A 22,157-nucleotide genomic window follows, 5' to 3' on the forward strand; every position below is an offset into this window, starting at 1 on the left:
AGATTCAGCTGCAGTGCACAGGTCCAGAGCTTAGGGCTGGGCTGAGCAGAGGAAGCAGAGCCAGCAATAGCAGTTTCCGTCAGTGATACTACTTCCAGCTCCTCAGGGGCTTGTTCTGTAACACTGCAGATAGACTCAGGATGTAGGAACAGGAGGGCGGAGGAAACAGAAAATGCACTTGAAAGTTTAATTCTTAGGGAATGCAGATTAAGCAGCACAGAACAACTCTGGTATATATGCATGCCTGGGTTGTGGTCACCAGATTCCTGCATGTCCCTCTGCCTTCAGCGGTAGCTACTGGTCTTTGGGACTAGTAAGGAAGGCAGGGAGATCAGCAATAGGTGGAGACAGGCAGGCAGAATGACAAGCAGAATCAACCCCTAACTTGTAAGTAAGGAGGAAGACAGGTCCACAAGGGTCATTTAGTCCAACCCCCACAATGCAGGAATCTTTTGCCCAATGTGGAACTCGAACCCACAACCCTAAGATTAAGACTTTCATGTTCTACCAACTGAGGACGTGTTCTTTCAGATATTTGGGGCCCAAGTCATACAGGGATTTAAACACTAATGCACCTTGAATTGGGGCCATAAATAAACTGACGACCAATATACTGAGTTCCTTTTTTGGAACCTAACACAGCATGTTAAAACACACACATATAATGTGGCTGAAGAGACAAATAATATGAAGTGCTTCTTTTCTCAATGAAAGGGTTATCTAATCAATTGCTTGAGTTAGTCAGTGTGCCCCATCCTGGATAGTTATTGCTTATTTGTTTATTTTACATTATTTCCTTTCCTCTGAAAGGGCTCAAGTTGGCTTACAGGTAAAACAAGAACCACTAGAAACATAGAAAAATCAACCATTAAAATACAATGAAACACTGATAGAATTAAAAATATATAATATATAAAATATGTTTAAAACATACCAATAATTACAATAAAAACAGCACAGCACCAGGTCGCATGACTGAAATGAATGGAGATAGTATTCGGCTTAAGTCCTGCCCTGCAGCCCCAGCAAGCTTTTGCTCATCCAGCCAAGCCCTGTGTGAGCTGGGGTGAGCCAACTATGCCAGTGTATTCCTAGCTGAACTTGCATTCAGACTTACACTGGGGTAGCTGAGCTCAGTTAGAGTTACCGGTAAATAACACTGAGGAAAACTTTTGCCTGACAGCTATTAGTATGGTTTCCACTGGGTGTGCATTAATGTGGTGGCACAGCTTATAGGGGGATCTCAAGCTGTAAGAAATCCAGTTCCCACCCCTGCACTGCAAGACCAGATATTTCTAAAGTGGGTTGCTACACCCACCATTCAGCTGTGATCTGCATGCCAAAGAAGTATTTCAATGTAAGTGCTATCTGGTAAGATAACCCATCCATCCAACCAGTTGCAACCATAGATTATCAAATCAGCAGGAAACAGTTTGTGTCTGAGGACAGTGATAACTGGGACACACAAGGGCTAAGAGAGGCGAGAAGGACATATATACAGATGTTGAGATAGGTGAAAAGCAAGAGACTTTGGAATAGGGGGGTGTCATAAGTGCCTTATGGCAGTAAGGTCCTAGATTTGAAAGTTATTGCTGTTCTTTATAAATCTTTTTGGGACAAAGATGACTATTATGGAATAACACTTTGCGCATAATTCTTATTTCGTTTGCTCTCACAACTACCCTGAGATAGATCATCAGCGTTTACACTTTGCAGATGGGAAAGGAGTGACTTGCTTCAAGCTTAGGCCATCAGTGGGCAGGAATCCAAAACCAGGAGCTGAAGATCAGCTCTCTACCCATTATGGGGCAGTGGTTCCCGCATGAAAGGTGTGTGGATTTGTATGGATTAAATCGCTAAACACAAGTCCCTAAATTGGATGTTTCTAGTCATGTGATTTCTTTCAGTTCTGCAAAAGATTTGACTTAAATAAAAAGAAAAGTTTCTGTCCTGTAGTAGCAAACTACTGTAGTTTGCTATTTACAGTACGGGAGCCTACAAGTGGAACCCGCAACAAAATGTTGCATCATTGAGTGTGCACTGATTTAACCATTTGGCAACAGAAGTCCACCACTCATAAAGAGGAGATCATAACAAGCCCACCGGACAGAGCTATATTCTGCTCTTATGGACAAGAAGACAACGGAGGGGGGGGGGAAACGTTCATTTTCCGAACACCCCACAGGCGCAACCCTTTGGAATCGTCAAGGCGCCACCAGTGTTTACACGCCACTGGCCAGCAGGGGACGCTACAACGGCACGAGAGGGGAAGCCGGTGGTAGTGGTGGTGGGCGGAGCCGAGCAGAAGGAGGCGGGAGGGAGCGTGGCGGCGCTCCGCCCTCTCTCCCAAGATGGAGCCTTCCCTCCGCCTCCCTCCTCCCGTCGTGCCCTGCGGCGGCCGGAAGCGGCAGAGGGGTCAGCGCGCGGGGGCCGTACCGGAGACCCGGGATCTGCACCGGCCTCGGCGGCGGAGGGCCTGAGGCGGACGTGGATGGCGGAGTCCGCGGCGCAGCCACCGGGGGGCGCCCCGAGCCGGCACGAGAAGAGCCTGGGGCTGCTCACGACCAAGTTCGTGTCTCTGCTGCAGGAGGCCAAGGACGGCGTGCTCGACCTCAAGCTGGTGAGGAGGAGAGAGCGGGGAAAACGGGGTGCGGGGGGGGGGTCCTGCTTCCACAACATGGCTGGGGGTGGGATATGGCTGGCTCCCATCAGGGCAAGAAGCACTCCGGCTGGGCAGACTTAGGGCTTCTTGGATCTACTTTGTTCCTCCTCCTCCCCCCAAAAGCCCCCCCTCAATTCACCAGCCAGAGGCAGCTGAACACACACACACGTGTCACTCAGGTAGTAAGAACAAGGTGCCAGGATCTGGGATGGGTTCCCTGTACCACAACGGTATTGATATCACATCCCTTTCACGCTAAGATTAGCTTTCTTCATTTCAACAACAGCCCCATTAGTGTGTTTTTGGTGGGGGGGGGGGACGTTGTGTTGCTGCTATGAAAACAGTTAAGAAACCCTTACCAATAGATCCCAATTGCTTTCTGCCCACCCGATGATATAGACAAGGGAAAGGATGCAGCGTGGAGTGGCGGTGGCAGGATTTGCCTCCTGGGGCCGGATCGGGCTCACGGAAAGTAAGGATCGGGCCCTATTAGGTATCTGTTCCGACCACCTCCTTTTGTCTGGAGCTTTGGTCTGTTGCTGTGTGTCCACATTTGGGATCTCTTGACTCCATTCCCATGCAGGATTGGGTGTGTGTGTGTTAGGAAAAATCCCAGTTAATACATTCTGCCTTGAATTGGGCTTTTCTCTCTCGGTCCTCAGACCAAATTAGCAAACCCTAGGGGCAAACTGCTTCCCCACCTGTTTGCTAGCTCTTTCTCTGACCTCCCTCACCTCATATCAAGGAAGCATGACCGTTAAGGTGCAGCATCCGCCAAATGGGGAGATAATGCTGAGTTGCATGTTGGGTATGGACTGCAGGAGTGCATGAAGGGATCTCTGCGGGTGGGGGTGTTACACTGAGCTGGTTGCATATGTATAACTTAGTCACAGGTGTAACCAGTTTGTTGCCAGTGCAGAACTCCAGCAGTTGCAGGAGCTTCTGCTTTACCGCAACAGTAGCTTCTGTGTGAAAGGGACTGCAGGTGTTTGCAACCTTGCCTGAAGTGCTTAACCTTAACTGAAATCTGCTTTTGGTTCCACTGCAATGCAGGCAGATGGGGAAACAGGCAGACGCCTCTGCAGTTCAAAACGGTTTAGGACCAAACATGGGAAATCTAGAGTAGAAAAAGTGGGCAGGAAGAAGCTTTTAATGCTATGAACCACAAACTGTTTAAACAACAACAAAAAGCATTAGTATAGTGTTACTGAATCCAGATGTGGCTTCTTATGTGAACTAAGCCAGTAAGCTGCATGGCCATCTAAGGGCCTTTGGTTTGGAAGGGAACAGCAGTGGGAAGGAGCCCTGCTGGAGCCCTGTCTAAGGTGATTGATGATGGCTTTGACAGCATAGGTCTGTGTATCTTTGCACCAAAGCAAACCCCCCTCTGTTCAGGTGGTGCTTACTCCTACGGAAGTGCAAGGAGGGTTGCAGCTTGAGACTTTTCATCAAGGCAGCTCTTGTATTTTGCTAACACCAGAGGAGCAGACATAAGAAGCTGCCTTGTTCCCCCTAGCTCAATATTATCTAAACTTTAAATTACTGGCAAAAGCTTGCCGGGATTTAAGATCAGAGGGTTGTATACAGTTAGCACCACTCAGAGTAGATCCATTGAAATTAATGGGCATTATTAATATAGGTCCATTAATTTCAGTGGGTCTACTCTGAGTAGAACTTGTGTACAATCCAGGGTCTTTCCTAGCCCTACTGGAGATGCTAAGGATTGGACTTGACTTCTTTTTCATGCAGGGTCTGTTAGCAGCAGCATATGGCCATGGGCACTTTAAAGGCTTATTTACTATGTTAGAAGCTTTTCTGAGTCAGAGTCTATTAGAAGTATGAAATAGTCAGGTAAATGGGTGGATATGCATACCCTGAGTAAGGAGAAAACAATGTTTCTATGAAGTTGAGAAATGGAAGAGATTGTGGTAAGTGTCATAATATGCACAACACAAGTGAAAACAGGCTCTGGTCAACAAAGATCAGGTACAAGAAACATCCTTGTGACCCACTCTTAACTAGAAGTTACTTGTGATGAATAGGCATAGCTGAATTGATAGTCTCAGTAAACACTGAAAGGGACAGTGGCTTTCTCTTCCCAGGTGGTTTATTGAGGCCAAGTTCCCTAGTGTCAAGTTTGGCAGTGAAATCTAATTTGGCAACTTCATGCCAGAGTCATCCGTTCCAACTTCTTGAAGGCTTTAAGGTCTGCTGCAGAATGTATGGGAAGCTTTAGCTGGACCTGTAATCCAGATGGTTAAGCAAGATGGATACCCTGGGGAAGTTCATAAGAAAGGTGTGATGATTATATCTGTCTCTGGCTTATTCCTGGCATGTACCAATCAATGGCTGTTAGTCATGATGGATGTGTACTACCTCCAGTATTGAAGAATTGTATCTCTCTGAATATCAGTTGCTGGGGAACAGCGTGTTATCGCACTCATGGCCTCCCTGCAGGCTTCCCTGACCATCTGGCTGGCTGCTGTGAGAACAGGATGGTGGGCTTTTGGTCTTACCCAGCAGGGTTGTTCTTATGTAGTAGTCATACTGTTCTCGTGAATGACAAAGTTGCACTTATATATCTAACAAACATGAACTGTGCTGCATGTTGCTGACCATAGCTCAGTGGTAGAGCACATGTTTTGTGTGCAGAAGGCTCAGAGTTCAATCGTTGGCATTTGAAGATTAAAATAAAATCTAACGGCAGGTAATGTGAGCTGCTGCCAATGAGAGCAGACAATACCAGATTACGTGGACACGGAGCGTAAGCTCCATTTGATCCATTTGTGCTCCCAGCATTGTGTGACTGAAAGACATCTGAATATTTTTATACCTGGGTGAAGTTACGAGTCCTCTTAATTTCTCTAGAACCTGCTTTCTAATAGTAAGCACTCTAATCTACCTACCTATTCACCTTTACCTTGAGAAAAGGGCATCTTGGTATCTACAAAATCTTTGTTAACACATCAGGCATTTGTTAACACATTGCATTTTATGCAACAATGATATGGAGGATTTTTGATTTTTTCCCTCTATTGCATCTTACTGCTAGATATGCTTCCAGGCATCACCTGTTTATGCATGCTATACATTTGGTGAAACTGAGGATCCAGAAAAGTCACAGAATACAACCCAGCTGCCCTGCAGTGATACTGCCTAAACAAGATATAGAGAGTTTGGTTCTTACACTGGGTACTGATAATCCACATCACTGTTCATTGATGTTCTGAACAGTGGATATATAGACCCTTTCATGTAATAAATAGGAAATCATCTTTTATATGTTACAGATTTTGGGTTTGCAATATTATTATCATGATGATGATGATTTTACATTATTCTGTTCTTCCTGCAGGGAGCCCAAGACAATTTACATGTTTTCCTTTCTCCTCTCCCATTCACAATAACTTGGCTAGATAGAATTAGGCTGAGAGAGTGACTGCTCCAAGCAAGGCTTTATGGCTGGGTGCAGATTTGGATTCCTCACCCAGTTCTGTAGCCACTACACCAGGTTGTCTTTGTGTGTGGCAGTGTAGCAGAGAAAGCAATGCCACACACTTACGCTTTTCTGCCATGAAAGGTGGGATTTGTGCCCTCATCTGCCATGACATCAGGCAGTCTTTGGGGTCACTTGGAAGGAACCCCGGGATGGCAGATGGGTTGCAGCTTCTCATGCTGAACTTCTGTTTTGTTTATAAACTAACCCCCTGAAATGGAACATGTGGGAGGCAAAGAGATTTAATTGATGGTTCCTCTCCCAAACCCAAGACAGAAAAAACTGAGTCCAGGCATGTTCCTATGTATAACTGACAAAGTGGCTGGAGGTGTGTTTTTTTGTTTTGTCAGCTTCCTGCTATTCTCTGAGTGGCTCAGGCCTTCATGAGCAGGGCATGATAATGTTTTGGGTTTCCTACACAGGCAGCAGATACCTTGGCAGTGCGGCAGAAGCGGCGCATTTATGACATCACAAATGTCCTTGAGGGCATAGGTCTGATTGAGAAGAAGTCCAAGAACAGCATACAGTGGAAGTAAGTGCCCGTGAATTGGAGCAAGGATTGGTGATCCTGAAACTAGGCTCTGTTCTCAGTGATGCATGGGGGGCAGTTGCATTTGAGGAGTGTGGCACAGTCACAGCTTGCATTTGAGTAGTTGACTGTGTCCTGAGTGCAGCATTTAAGGCAGTTTTGAATAAGCTTCACCAATGGTCATGCTGTTCTCCTGTTTGCTGAGTGGTCACAAATAGCAGGGAAATAGCTTATGAAATTGAGTTGTAAGGGGAGTTGCAAGCACCCACAGTATTGGGATTTAGGTGCCTGCTTAAGCTCATCTGTTTGCGTTACAGATAGGTAGCCGTGTTGGTCTGCCATAGTCGTGTGCATGCACACGAAAGCTCATACCAAGAACTAACTAAGTTGGTCTTTAAGGTGCTACTGGAAGGAATTCATCTGTTTGCATTCACTTTCCTGAGCAGTGATCCAGTTATGCTTGATGTATTAAGCAGATATACTAATTTGGGATGTGTTTATAATTGTTTTACGAATATAAATTTATTTTATGCTGTTTGCCGCCATTATATTTTTACCTTGATCTTGGCAGTGTAGCATTTATAGGTTCAAACTTATAAAAAATGTACCTCACCTAAAACCTAATGACATGATATACTATTTGGGAGTAAAAAAATGACTGAAGTTTGGAGGAACTCTCTTCCAAGGGAACTGTGTTGGTGGAAGGAGATCTTTGAATATTTTTTTATTATTATTTATTGCATTTATAGCCCACCTTTTTCTCCAAGGAGCTCAAGATGGTGCACAAGGTTTCTCCCCATTCTTCATTTAATCCCCACAACAACCCTGTGAAGTTGGTTAGGCTGAGAGGCAGTGACTGGCCCCACGTCACACAGTGAGATTCATGACCCGGTGGCAATTTGAACCCCTGTCTCCCAGATCCTAGTCCTGCACACTAACCACCGCACCATACTGGATAGAGACATATCTAAAGGGCTGTCAATTCCTCTCTGGAAGGTTTGGGCTTGGAAACAAAGGGAGGAATACTTTGTGCTCAGCGCGACTGAACAATCCTGTGGGTTTGGGGAGGTATTTTGCGGTTGCGATGGCAATGTTTCTGATAGCTCATGCCCTCTAGGGAAGCTCTGCAAGAGGTGGCCTCTCTCATTTTTCTTGCTTCCAATTCTGCTTCCCTCCAGAGGAGTAGGTCCTGGCTGCAACACTCGTGAAATTGCCCACAAGCTGATAGAGCTGAAGGCAGAGATTGAGGACCTGGAGCAGCGGGAGCGGGAGTTGGAGCAGCAAAAGATGTGGGTGCAGCAAAGCATCAAAAATGTGACGGATGATGTACAAAACAGCCGATATCCTTTTGAGTGCACCACAGTCCTTTTTCCTCCTTCCCCTTCCCCCTTACACTTCGAGTTTCCAATGCTCGTTCCAAGATGATCCTTCTAGGATGGCAGAAGGAAAACATTACTTTCCGGGGCTTGAAGGCAGTGACACCGATCCTGTAGTGCTGGCACAACTCTTTAATTTCAAATCACTTGCTACCCTGTCCAGGATACAGAACTTTCAGTCTTATTGTTGGGTCAGGTCCACAGCATTGGCCAGCGAGACATCTATGGTGAGATAGTGACTGTGTGTCCGTGTGTGTGTGTGCATCTGTCTGTCCCTGGATGAAATGCTAAGAATACCAAAACAGCACCAACAACTCAACTGCCTTATCCCAGATCTCTTTTTGAGAAAATGGAAAGAATTTCTCTCTCCATATCATTCATCCCCACTCCCCTGCCATCATCGTGTTGATGTCACTTTTCTTTAATCTATCATATTCCTTTCTTGGGAGTGGTTTGTTTTGTTTTGTTCTTTTTGCAGAAATACAGCTGCAAAAGCAACAGAATCTTTTGGCTCCTTGAAACTTATTGTGTCATAAGCTTTCATGAAGTCCACTTAATGAAGTAGACTGTGGTCCACAAAGGCTCATGTGCCACAGTTCATTTGTTAAGTCTTTAAGCTGCCACAAGACTCTACTAAGGCTCCACCTGCACTACACATTTAAAGCAGTTTCATACCCCTTCTAACACTTATGGGTTTTCCAAAAGAATCTTGGAACTGTATTTTGTAAAGGGTGCTGAGAATTATTAAGAGACCCCTTTCCCCCCTGCAGAGCTATAATTTCCAGAGTGGTTTAGCAGCCAGTCCCTCTTCCCTGGGACCTCTGGGAACTGTAGCTGTGTGAGTGGAATAGGGGTTTCCTTGCAGTTCTAAGCACCCTTAGCAAACTACAGTTCCCAGGGTTCTTGGGGGGAAAGCCATAACTATTCACTGTTGTGTGAAACTACTTTATAATACAGGTGGGTGAGTGGAGCTTAAAAAGTGTTAAGTAAACGTATCGGATCCAAAATGTCCTCCTCTGCTGCTGCTTTTGTAGAGATGCACCCAGTAGGTGGGGCACATAGGACACATTCTGACCAGCGTGTTCTGCAGCACCGACTGATAACTAGATCTGTTGTTCCATTGTTTCTTCCAATTCCCCTAAATGTCTTGAAGTGTTCCTTTGTCCAATGATCTCATTGTTTCTGGATCCATCTGGTTTTTTCCCTTAACTTCATGAACGTTAGCCTATGTGACTGATGAGGACCTCTGCAAATGCTTTCCAGGTGAGGATGTGGTGGTGTATCCTAGCTAGATTCCCTTCCTGTATGCTGTACCTTTTCCTTGGCATGGTGCTCTCCAGGTGTTAATAGGCTACAACTACGATCATCTCTGATCATTGACTATGCTGGTGGGTGGGGGAGCTCAGCAACGTTGGGGACCCCACTCATTGCTCTAGGAACAAATGAACTGAGCTGAGCAAGAGTTCCAGAGTTTAGAGCCTGTTTTTCTTAGAAATGAGGCAAACCTTCCAATTCTTCACAGCTCTCAGAATGTGCAGTAGCCCTCGTCTTACTACTCAGGCTGGATTCCATTCATGTATACCCTGTTTTGCCATCACCTTGCTTTAGTCACTTAGGTCTACTAGCATTAGCCAGATAAATATTGTGAATGAAATGGCCTTTTGCTCTGAAAAAATAAAAGCAGACTTTAAAAAACAACAACACAAATATTTGCACTGCCCTTCTGTATCTGAGAACTGTACACAAGTCTGGGAGATGTCCTTTTTTCCTGCCAATGTTACTGGCCGCATTAAAGGTTTGCAGACCAGGTAAAGCATGGGTGGGGAAGTGTTGTCCCTGCTGATGTGGCTGAACTATGACTTCCATCAACCCTGGCCATTGGCCAACCTTGTGAGGCTGATGGGAGTTGGTATCTAGCAACATCTGGAGGGCCACAGGTCTCCCATCCCATCTCTTGAGGGAAGAGGTGAAATAGAAGGAAGGAGAGTGTGCGTCTTGGCTTGCAACTGCCCACTGCTCCATTCTGCACCTAGATCAGATTAGTAAATGCTGCGTTTGCTCTCTTGTTCCAGGTGACACGCTGCTAGCCATCCGAGCCCCATCGGGTACTCAGTTAGAGGTTCCAGTCCCTGAGGTAGGTGGCACATGGGTAACAAAGGAATGATCCCTGGTTGCAAAGAGGCAACGGTGGAAGTCTTATATGAAGGATCGCTAGCCTTTGGCCCTCCTGGTGGTGTTGGGCTCCTGTTGGTGCCACCGTAGCTCATGTTTTGCCTGCAGGAGGTCCCAGGTTTAATCCCGAGCATTTCCAGTTAAAATGTGGTTGGGCAGGGGAAAACCTGTGGCTGAAACCTCAAGGAGCTGGTGGCCCTTGGAATAGTCAGCAGCATCTCGCATTGCAGGTTGATGCTGGCTGCAAGTTGTGAAGGCGCTTTGATTTCGCATTTTCTTGCACAACGACATTCATCCGGCACAAAACATTTTGCCAGTGGAACAAGTATCCCGCTAAGATTGTTGAGATTCCTGCATTGCAGGGGGTTAAACTAGATGCCCCCCGGAGTCCCTTCCACCTACAGTTCTATGATTCTAACTAACTTAACGCTATATTGGATACAGTCCTTTACACACATAGATGCATCACTGCACTGGCTTGGGTGCCTTACCTTGCAGCAATCTCTCTCCCTTTCTTTAGGGCTTAAATGGTCAGAAGAAATACCAGATCCACCTGAAAAGTACAAGCGGTCCAATTGATGTCCTGCTCGTAAATAAAGACGCCTGGAGCTCTCCTCCAGTGGTACTACCTGTCCCTCCCCCGGAAGACCTCATTCAGTGTCAGCCAGTCACACTCTCTAAGGCACAGAGACCACCTGTTGCCCACTTCCAAGAAGCATCTCTTCCCAGTGGTACACACCCTTCTGCGCCTGTTCCCAACAGCACGCAGGACCAGGTCTCTGCTGTGCAGAAAGCAGCCAGCGCCACAGGTGAGTCGCAGAGGAGCTTTCCCTTCTCGGTAACCTCTCTCGAATATGACACTGAAGTCGAGTCACTTGGCCTTGCTGTCAGCCTCTTCCAGATGAAAGGCATGGGCAGGGATGGCCAGAGGCCTGCCTTCTTCAGCAGCTACCTGAGAACTTTGGAACCTGGCCTAGGCAAGGTTAGGAAGCCTCCGTCACTGTCCCGTTTGAAAATGGCACCCAAACTGGACTGGGGATCCTGTAGCCCTCCAGATATTGTCAGGCTGCAGCTCTCATCTTCCCTAACCATGGGCCATACTGGTTGGTGCTGATGGGAGCTGGAGTTCAGCAACATTTGGAAGGCCACAGGTTCCCCCCACATGCTGTGAAACCTTCCTATTTCATCAAACCTTAAGGGAGAGTTTAAATTTTCCGAGTTTTTTCCATCGTATGTTTCGCCTCCTTGTGATTTTATAATTGTTTGGCTTTTTGTTTATTTGCTTTAGTGTAAATTAGTTTGAACTCTTGGAAAGTAGTATAGCCAGGCAGCTGTAAAGTACTTGGGTCTCAAACTGGAATAATATATTTACAGTGGACTGTACCAGCTTTTCCCATCATGTTTAAAAATTATAGTTGTATATAAATTATCTGACATAATTTTCAGTACATACAATTATTGTAAGCCAATAACACATACGTTCCTTTTTTCTAGTTCTGAAACAGCACATTCTTTCATATATGTAGTTACTGTATTTCCTATCCCAAATTAAGATGTGAGAAGCACATAACATCCATTCGTTGTAATCATCACTAGTCTTAATGTATTTATTTCTTTAAACACATTATTAAATAGGCCACCATCAAAGTGGTATACACTGAGAATGAAACACAGAAACACAAGCTCAAAGAACAGTAAAATCAATTCAGCAAACTCAAACAATAAAACTATCCATACAGACTCTTAAAAACAACAGTACTATTTTATCAAATATAAAATTGATCTTCCATAAACGTCTGGCTTACACCTTGGGGTAAGATTTCCCTTTAAAAAGCCCATATTCAGTAGGCGACTAAACATCCTCATGTTAGGTGCCTGGCTCGTAATTGGTTCAGGAGAACTGGAGCTACAATACTTCTTACACATTCAGAAACCCAATCAAGTATTGACAGCTGTTTTCTCTACTATTCCATTGTTGGGAGAAAGAGAAAATAAGTCCTTCCACTACACTCCCAAGTTTCCCTTCTACACATCCTTCCTTCCTTAAACTTGATATTGTACCTGTACTAACATACTCCATATATCAGGGATGGGAAACCTGTGGCCCTCCAAAAGAGAAGTTGTTGGACACAGCCACAGCCAGCATGCCCGATAGTACAACAAAAACACCTGAAAGGCCACAGGTTCCCCATATATGGCTTACATACCAGTTTAACAATCTGCCTGCTGCAAGTGCATCAGAAAAGGGCAAGTTTTTTCTGTGGCAGGTCTGCCTGAGACAAATATTTGCTTTGCCTTGTGCATTTGCTTGTGTGTATGTGTGTTCTCTCTCGAGGATTAAATTGCGGTCTACCACTCCTCACTCCTGGAATGTGTGTTGAATTGTTAAGGCAGTGGCTTGGGTTTTTTTGGTCTAAAATTCTAACCTGGCACCTAACTTTGATAACTGTTTACAGGTTGACTCTTTGGGAAAGCTGTATCTTCCCAGTTAGGTTTTAATAAAAAGTATAGCTGTTTTGTTTTTTAAAAAAGTTGCATAATAGGTTGTTACTGTGGTAAGAATTTACTTCTACACCACCTTGCTCTCAGCCAGGCGAGGGTAAATAAAACACGGAACCAAGGAAATAATTCAAGTCCAGCACCCAGTTAGGAAGTCAGCATTTACTGTATCAATAAGACAGAGCTCAACTTAAGTGGTTGTTCTCTAGCTGAACCACAAGTTAAGAAGTCACCTGCCACTAAGAGAATTAGAACAAGGGTTTTATACACACAGGACACAAAAGAGTCATAAAACATCTAAATGTTCTTAAAACATCAACATCCTTCTACATATATCAGGAAAAGTTACAGGTCACGAGAAGCAAAACACGCATGGCTCCATACCGGTACCTTGACCCCCACAATCAGCTTGAGGTGCCCCAAGAGTGCCCAGGCCATATGGTCTCAAATGTAGCATTTCTATCACTGTTCCCCTGGCAAGCAGCCCTTCATCAGGTTGTTGACATTCCTTCCTTTATCTCACTTTCCTTGGGGAAGCTTCAAGGATAGCTGATTTTACATTCTGGTCCTAACTCATGATAGATTTAGAATAACATCCTGGAGGGCCATTTGTGCCACTTTCAGGGTCAGATAGAAAAGGAATGCAGCATGGGAGTCATAAAATGCAAACACAGAGAATCAAGTCTAATACATGCTAGCCAAAGCTTCAATACAATTAATATTGGAATGTTTTAAAAATCTACACCCTGGGCCTCTAATTCTTACATCATTGCGATACTGTTCATGTTGGCTAAGTTGCATCTGGCCTGTAGTGCATCTGTCTGGAGAATGGCGGATGGTGTAACAGAAAGCTTTTGGATATATGAAAATTCATCCCCTTCATGTGGGAAAAGGCATGTTGAGGAGAAAAGTTCTAATCAATGACCTATGAAGGCTAGTAACTTTTCTGTGGCATATTTATAAGGCTTAGGGGATGCCTGTGGGCATTTAATGGAACGCTGTACTGCCCTGGAGTTTGCTAGATGAGTGTCATGGCCTATTCAGTGTGCAATCCATGAAATGTTGCAAAATTGTCACCATCTATGTCTTACACCTTTGCAGATAGTGGTGTCTCAACGGCAGAATCGAGAAGCAGCGGGGAGCTGGACCCACTTGCCCCCTCAACAGCACCAGCCAGCCCACCTGCTGGGCTGGACACGCAGCCCCTCCAATCCTCCGCCTTGCTGGACAGCAGCTCCATCCTGCCCAGTCCCTCCACCTCCTTTGAGCCAATCAAGCCAGACCCCACAGAAAGTGAGAATTCTTTGGTTGCTGCCTTTTGGGTTGGGGGTTCCTGTGTTCCCAAATGGGCATGGTGCCAAGTCCCTCTTTTTCCAGAAACTGGAGCAGTTTTGTAATGGTTGCTATGGTTAAAAGTCTGCCGTGGAGCAATGTTTGTGTGCCTGTGGTTTGTTTTGGGTTTTTTTGAATAGCAAAGCATCTGCTTTGCCATGTGCAACGAGGGTGGAGAACTGGATGTGGTCAGTAGATTGGCCTCACCTCCCCCTGTCACAGGCCACTTTTGCAAGGTGAGTGGAGCTCCTCACCTTTCAATCAGCTGATGCCACAAGTCTCTCTTTGGGAGCATGCAGTGCATATTAAAGAAAACCCCAACGTAATGCTGTATTGGAGAGGGCAATGAAATGGGATTTCTAAAATACCTGTTGGCAGGGTTGTGGGCAGGATATTTATGTCAGCTTTTGTACTTTTTTCATGTTCGTGGCTTCCTGCAAGGAATCCTAGGATCTTTAGTTGTGTGGGAATGAGTGTTTCCAGACATTACTAGCTACTCTCAGAACTACAGTTCCCATGATTCTTTGAGGCCCGGTTCACAGACAAGGCTCAACTGGAGTAGTTGCGAAAGGCAAATGGGAAGCATCAGCTTTCTGGCTGAAGCTAACTTGCAGTTGCTGCATCCAGCAAGGGCAAACTGTGGCTGGTTTAAAATATTGTTTATTTAAAAGAGCAAAGCTAAAGCCCTAGCTTCTGCTCCTGGCTTGTACTGTACAAATAAAACCATAGCTTAAATTAACCTGGGTTGGAAGTAGCAACATACTCTGGATAAGTAAGATCTGGTGCTTCTGAGCCCCTCATCCTGGTGTGTGTTGCAGGAAATCATGAGCCTGAGGCTTGAGAAGATGGATTTGCATAGGGAGCCCTTTAGCATTGCTTTCAAACTGAGCCCTCCTTAAGCCCACTGTGTAGATATACCATCAAGCTTCACAACCCTCTACAGTGGTACCTCGGGTTACATCCGCTTCAGGTTACAGACTCCGCTAACCCAGAAATAGTGCTTCAGGTTAAGAACTTTGCTTCAGGATGAGAACAGAAATCGTGTTCCGGTGGCGCGGCAGCAGCAGGAGGCCCCATTACCTAAAGTGGTGCTTCAGGTTAAGAACAGTTTCAGGTCAAGAACGAATTAAGTACTTAACCCGAGGTACTACTATATAGCGGAACTGTCTAGCAACAGTGGGCTTCTGCCAATTATTATGGCAGGCGTTGGTGGTGTGGTGTGGGGGGGACTCGTGATTGTGAACAGAGGCTACCAAACAAGGGAGAGCACCCTGTATAGGTGCACTTTGGACATTATTGGAGCAGCATGGAAACCAGAGCCGTCTCTTCTGTTTTTCAGTACCGGAACTTCCCAAAGAGCTTTCGGAGATGTTTGATCCAACAAGAGGTGCGTTGCTTCAGCAGAACCATATTTGTTTCACTTTTCTGGGGGAACGTGAGGGACCCTTGAACCTGCTTGATCTCTCATTTTCTCCCATGTTTTCAGAGGCCCTTCCTATACTCAGTTTGGAGAAAGCAAGTATCATGGCAGAGTGGCCCTCTGCTGGATACATGTGAAATAACAGCTAGTTCAGGAATATTCATGCTGTGGTGGTGACACTGCCCTTGTTGTGAAACTAGGGTGCCTGTGGCTATCGCTTTATCTTGTACAGTATTACTTGCTGCATTGCAAGCCGGCATCTGTCAATAAGCAGTTCCTTTAGGCCTCATTGATCTGTTTGGGTCATCTGGAATGTAACACTTCTCCCTGGGCGTGCCAACACTTACCCCAAGAATAATGGGAATTGTAGATCTGTAGGGGTAAACTACAGTTCCCATGATTCTTTGGGAGAAAGTCACGTGTTGACTGTGTTATAAATACACAGTTGGGGTGTGCAACTGACTGCTTCTGTTTACAGCTAACATCCATCAAAGCCAAAGCTGGTTTCTTTATCATGGGAGTTTATACTAAACTGACGTACCTGAGCCTTTGTTAGAAATGATACAGAATATTCTCCTGTAGAATCCCAAAGCAGAGTGTGTGGTTGTAATGCAACTCTTTCTTCACACAGAATGCATGAATTCTGAGCTGCTCGAAGAACTAATGTCATCTGATGGTAAGGATTAAGCCTTTTGCTATTTCCCAGTTTTGGGGTGGAGATGGGTTTGGGTAAGGCTAGAAAGTTAGGGTATAGGAAATTGAGTTGGTCCAGTTGAACTGTAAGCAAATGGTAAAGCTCAGCTGAACTGTAATAAACTGAGTAGGCTAATGCACACTGGTCTTGAACTAACACAGGTGTGTGTGGGGGTCTTTATTTACAAGCAGGACATCATTTGGACCCCTTGTACTCCTGATGTTGCTGAATTACAACTCCCATCATCACTGGCCATCGGCCATGCTTACTGGGGCCGATGGGAGTTGTAGAACAACAACATCTAGAGGGCCAAATGTTCTCCATATCTGGACTAACGGGTTAGGATCCACAAGCTAAGTGGTTAGGATCCCCAAGAAGTGACCTAAAGTTGCACTTCTTATTTTTGTTTTAACTGTCCACTCCAACTGCTACAAAACATAAAGCTTATGTTTATCTTTGCTGCCCCCTTTTTGAAGAACAACAACACACATGTTGGTTCTGTAGTAATTTAATTGCCATGGTTGTTCCTCCATCCCCCCAAATCTGGGGATTTGTAGATGGGTGAAGATACTAAGCACTTCCTGTTGTGGGTCCTTAACCCCACCAGTTGCTCTTCTTTCCCCATCCTGCAGCTACACTTCCTCAGAGAGAAGGAGTAAATGTGGCATTGGTATAGGTAAAGGTAAAGGGACCCCTGACTCTGGGGTTGCGGCGCTCATCTCACTGTATTGGCCGAGGGAGCTTCCAGGTCATGTGGCCAGCATGACTAAGCCGCTTCTGGCAAACCAGAGCAGCACATGGAAACGTTGTTTACCTTCCCGCTGGAGTGGTACCTATTTATCTACTTGCACTTCATGCTTTCAAACTGCTAGATTGGCAGGAGCAGGGACCGAGCAACGGGAGCTCACCCTGTCACGGGGATTCAAACTGCTGACCTTCTGATCGGCAAGTCCTAGGCCCTGTGGTTTAACCCACAGTGCCATCTGCGTCCCTCTTCGTCAGAGAGAAGGAGTAAATGTGGCATTGGTATATCAGCAGTTTATTTGTGTGCCCTAAAAGAGGCATAGAAGAGCAAAGGAGCTTATAGGTTCTAAAGTTAAGGCAGGGTCCCATGTTTGAAGGTTGGGTTTAATGGTGAGTCCTGAGGGTCAAGCTACAAGTTGACATAGGCAATCTGTTCCTTGGGTCTTCTACTTTTGGTAAAGCATGCAGGGCAGGGAGGCATGCGGGTCGGGTGTTGCAGCATGTGGGAGGGGCCTTACCCTGGTTTTTGTTGCCAAAGGCCAGCATACAGGCACAGTGAGCCAGACACAGCCTTACTGTACTCCTTTCCCTTCAACAGTATTTGCTCCTTTGCTCCGTCTCTCCCCGCCTCCTGGTGACCATGACTACATCTACAACCTGGATGAGAGCGAAGGGGTGTGCGACCTTTTCGATGTGCCTATCCTCAACCTCTGACTCCTGGCATACGGATGGACTTTAGGATACGTGTTTTTTTAAAAAACAAACAAACCAGTCTTTGGAAAAACCTGGTGTTTTTTTGGATTCCTTTTCTGCTATTGTGCTTGAGTGACACACTTGGCTGCTCTGGTCTTGACTGAAGATCAACAGGGATGGACTTGCGGACCAAGCAGCAGCAGGAGCAGGAGCAGCAGCTCCCTTTCCTGGCTTTTCTTCTTCCTTTCCTATGTTGCACAAGGCAGTCCCCTGGTTTCCCTCTTGCTCCATTTTTGGCTGTCCTTTCACTAGATCCGAGGCCTCCTTCCCAGTGGCCTGCGGTCAATTCTTCCTGAACAGCAGAAGAGCTTCCTTGGGTCTGCAAGCCTGGCTTGGCTCCCCTACACTCCTGGTGGCACTTTCTGGAAAGAATAGGAGGGCTGAACAACAGGGGCAGGGGAGGCTCGTGCTGTCTTGTCTTTATAGCTTGTCTCTATGTATTTCAGAGGTGTTAGTTTCCTTTTCTCTCTCTGGCAACTGCACACTTGACACAAGGAACGAGAGGGAGAGGGGGAAGCGACGCCTCGTCAACCCTGCCTTGGATCCATTTTATGTATGGAAGGTGCTCAGAAGCTTCTTCCCGGGTTTCAGCCGCTTCTGTTTCACTTTGAGAGCACGACGATCACCCAGGTTTCTTGCAAGCCGAAACATGTCCAGTTCTTCTCCTTTAGCCGTGTAGAGGTGCCAGTTTTGCACAGTCACTTTTCCTCCAAAGAGTCAGGATGGAGAAACAAATTGCCCCCTCCCCAACAGCCAAGTTGTTTAGGGGTGGGGAAGCTTGGCTGGGATTGCCTGCAATGCAAGGACCTGAGCTCGACAGTGAGAGCCCAAGATGGAGGGGCTTGGATTGAGGGAAGGGGCCAAGTCTGGGTGATTTATTTCAATATCCTCGGTCAATGCTGAAGGTGGGCTTTTTTTTAGTTCATTCGAGCTACTGCATCTTTCCCTTTCCAAATTGCTGGTTTCATTTGGATGCCCGCCCGTGCAGCTTACCTTCTCTCCCGGAGTCTGTATGCGACACATCTTCCCCACCTTCCAACACTGAGTATTGCTCACCTCCCCACCTGCACCCGTGAGGATCTGGGTTGATGAACCTCCTCCTATGACTCCTTTGCACTTCCCGACCTCTTTCCCGTAACCACAGTGTTGCTCTCCAGTCTGCAGTTGTGCCAGCCCCTAACTCACGCTCCCTGGCCCATAACCTTTGCACAGTTCTTGGCCGCAGGCACTGAATATGAAGGTGGTGGTGCCTTGCACCCTAACCTTAAAAACTGCTGCTTGGGTGAAGAGTTTGATTTCAGTGGGATTTAGACCTGCCGCCCTAAGCACACTCACCACTAAGCCGCCCATATTAAATCAGGGAATGTTTGTGTTGTCATGTGGTAGCTTTTGGCCAGCAAGAGCTAGTTTAAGCTGGCTGCCCTGTCCTGCTTCCTAAGAGTGGCCACAAGGGTGTAAGTGGTGCAGCCGATACTTCCCTCTGTATGGAATATACAGCCCTACAATTCCTCGGCATCCTTTCCAGAGTGGAAACTTGTTAATACTCTGCTTCCAGATGCTTAGTGTTTAGAGAAGCCTCTGGTGTCCTGTTTAGCAGGGATGGGCAACGTGGTGTCCTCCAGATGTTGTACTCCAACTCCCATCAGCCCCAGCCCACATGCTCAGGGAGCTTTGGGAGTTCTAGTCTAGCCACATCTGGAGGGCTACCCATGTGCTTAGGCACTTGTGAGGACACCTTCCTGGCCTGCAGGTCTCTGTTTCCAGAGCAGTTCCTGCATTGCACAGATGCTCTAGGAAGCCCAGAGGTGTGTCGCATTTCTTCCTCCCCAATAGACTCACAGGCTTCTTCGTGTCCTTCGGAGGGATCTGTTTAGCAGCTGAACCGTCACTTCCCTTTGCTATAAATTTCTTGCCTTCTCTTTAGATGACGTCCTGGAAAAGATACCTAAAGAAAATGTACAATGGGAAGGGGGGTGGAAATGAACTTTGATTCATATATAAAGATTATTTTTATACTTTTTGCAGCAAGAGACTTGCCTGTAATATTTGTACAGTTTTTGTTTTTTTTGAGTGAATAAACAAAACCTTTCCAAAGCTGTTTCCTGTCAGCATGTTGGAACAAGCCATTTCATGTCCTTTGCAGCCTGGCTGATGCTGTGAGGCAGTCGTATTGCAAGGCAGAGTTTAAAGAGATTCTAATGCTAAAGAAGGATTTCCATTGCACGGAGCGTCTGGAAAAGAAGCAACAACTGCCTCTTTTGGTTTCTTTTTCAAATAGTCTCCTCCAGTCTCAAATTAGGCTCTAAATAAGGTGTGGCTAATATTTGCCCCTCCAGATGTTGGATTACACCTCCCATCAAACCTGGTCATCAGCCATGCTCTCTGGAGCTCATGAGAAGTGAAGCCCATTAGCATCTGAGGGCACCATGCTGGCTCTGGTTGCATCTGTCAGTCTAGGCAGTCAAACTGCTGGAAGGTTGCAGTGCCTTATGTGGCTGTAGAGACTGATACAGGAGAGATGTTTAGTTGCAGCTGGGGCAGATAAAGGCCTCTGGTTGTGCTGCAGATGCAGATGCACTGTGGCATTTCTTCTCTCTGCACTCCTCCCAGCAGCCATTCCTCCTCCGGTCACTGCTATGGATGCACAACCTAACTGATGGTCTCCAGGTGCTACAGTTGCCTCCATCATGGGGTTGGGGTTGCCAGCCTTCATGCCACCTTTGCAGACATCTTTGTAACACAGAGTTGATCTGCCAATGGGTCTGGTACCGGGAGCCAGCTCCCCTAGAGCACATCCTTGAGCATTCTGCTATCTTCCGTTCTGTGGACGTGACCAAGCCAGTGTAGACGTCACTGAGACAAGAGAGTGAACATGCTGGCTACCCAGTGGTGGAACTTATCAAATAGCACCCGGGTCAGCCATGTGGGGTGTGCCCTCGAACATGGGGGAGCCCGCTGCGGCAGGGACACATTCATGAGCCCCAGTCCAGGAGAGTGGGTGGCAGCATTGCTGCCTACTCTCCTCTGCCAGAGCTGCTGGTTGATTGCCCACACCGGCAGGGTGTGAGAGGGGACTCTGTGGGGTGTGGGCAGTGGCGTAGCGTGGGGGGTGCAGGGGGGCCGGCCGCACCGGGCGCAACATCTGGGGGTGGGGGTTAGGGGGCGCAAATCCACGGGTTAGGGGGCGCAAATTACTTGCCTTGCTCCGGGTGCTGACAACCCACCCTACGCCACTGGGTGTGGGTGTGCCTGGTTCATGCCCCGCCATGGTGCGCCCAGAGCCACACCCCCCACACGCTACTCCACTGTGACTACCCCAAAGGTGCTGTGCATTGCCTTTCTTAGTGGGTTTGGGGACTCTTGCCCTGAGGTTCCTGCCGCCCACAGAGCCTTATCCTGATGGCAGATGGCTGCTCAGGAGAGACCAAACGGTTAGGGAGCATCTTGCTCTGGGTACCGCCCATCCCAAACCATACAGACTTTTAGAAATCCCGGACCACAAAGCCCGGCAGGAGAGGAATCATTGCCACTTAACCACTGATGGAAGCTGGGATTATGGCCACCACCTTTTTGATTTTGCCAAGCCCCGCTCCCCTTTGGACGGCAACCTCTTCACGCCCGCATCCTCGACGTGCAAAAATGCGGCACCCTGGAACCTTTTGCTGGAAACGGGGAGAAGCTTCCCCACTTTTACACGAAGCCGGTGCCGCGGCGGCATTTGCCGGAGAGGGGCCGGGAAGCGAGGCGTCTGGGGGCCTGAGGATCCGGAGATGGGCTGCGCGCCGCCGGCCGGGGGCGCCCCGGCGTGTTGGACGGTACTGGAGGGATCCGGACTTCCTAGCCCTCCCCAGGGGCGGGGACGCTCGCCTTCCTCCTCCGCACCCGTGGTTGGGGGGGGGGGAGCCCAGCCACCGCCCCGGAACTACCGAGAGTTGAGCAGGAGGAGGCCGGGCCAGCGCGTTCTGGCGGCGAAGATCGGAAGACGAGGCGGGAGGAGGAGGCGAAGGAGACGGCGAGCGCCAGGACGAGACCTCCTTGGCGCGTCCTCCGGGGACCCCATCAAGGGCACCTGCTTGCAGAGGCGCGCGCCGGTCCCTTGCAGGAGCCAGGCTGGGGCTGCTCTCTGCAGGGCGCCTTCTTTTCCCGGAGGAGGCGGGCGGCGTGGTTCATCCGGGCCGCCGTCCCTTTCCACTCTCCCGCGGCGGGTATGTCTCCACCCCTCGCTTGGGGACGAAGGGAGGCAGCCACAGTTTGGAGGGCAGAGGCTGAAAGCGAAGCAGGGGGGAGGATCCATCGTACCCCCACAGGGATCGACGGACGTGGGGATCTGCAGGCGGCGGGACGGTGCGAGGGAAGCTTTGCAAAATCTTGCCAGATCAGAGTATCTGCATGTCGTGTTCAAAGTTCCAGAGAGAGGAATTTTGACTTTGGGACAAAAAGGGTTAAGCGGCTAATTACTGGTTTCCGGAGTCAGGGGTGA

The 22,157-nt window shown here is 47.4% G+C and overlaps 1 protein-coding gene across 1 annotated transcript; it reads left to right on the plus strand.

The window, feature by feature from the left end:
• The first annotated feature begins 2,384 nt into the window (after positions 1–2,384).
• Positions 2,385–19,771, plus strand: E2F4 (E2F transcription factor 4). Its single transcript, XM_081920388.1, has 10 exons — positions 2,385–2,620; positions 6,581–6,690; positions 7,866–8,027; positions 9,283–9,326; positions 10,136–10,197; positions 10,756–11,044; positions 13,836–14,027; positions 15,406–15,453; positions 16,118–16,162; positions 17,523–19,771. Exons 1-10 carry the CDS (start codon positions 2,492–2,494, stop codon positions 17,636–17,638), a joined length of 1,197 nt encoding a protein of 398 aa, XP_081776514.1. The 5' UTR covers positions 2,385–2,491; the 3' UTR covers positions 17,639–19,771.
• Positions 19,772–22,157: the final 2,386 nt, after the last annotated feature.

This window comes from Podarcis melisellensis (assembly GCF_964234715.1).
Source record: "Podarcis melisellensis genome assembly, chromosome: 8".
NCBI lineage: Eukaryota > Metazoa > Chordata > Lepidosauria > Squamata > Lacertidae > Podarcis > Podarcis melisellensis.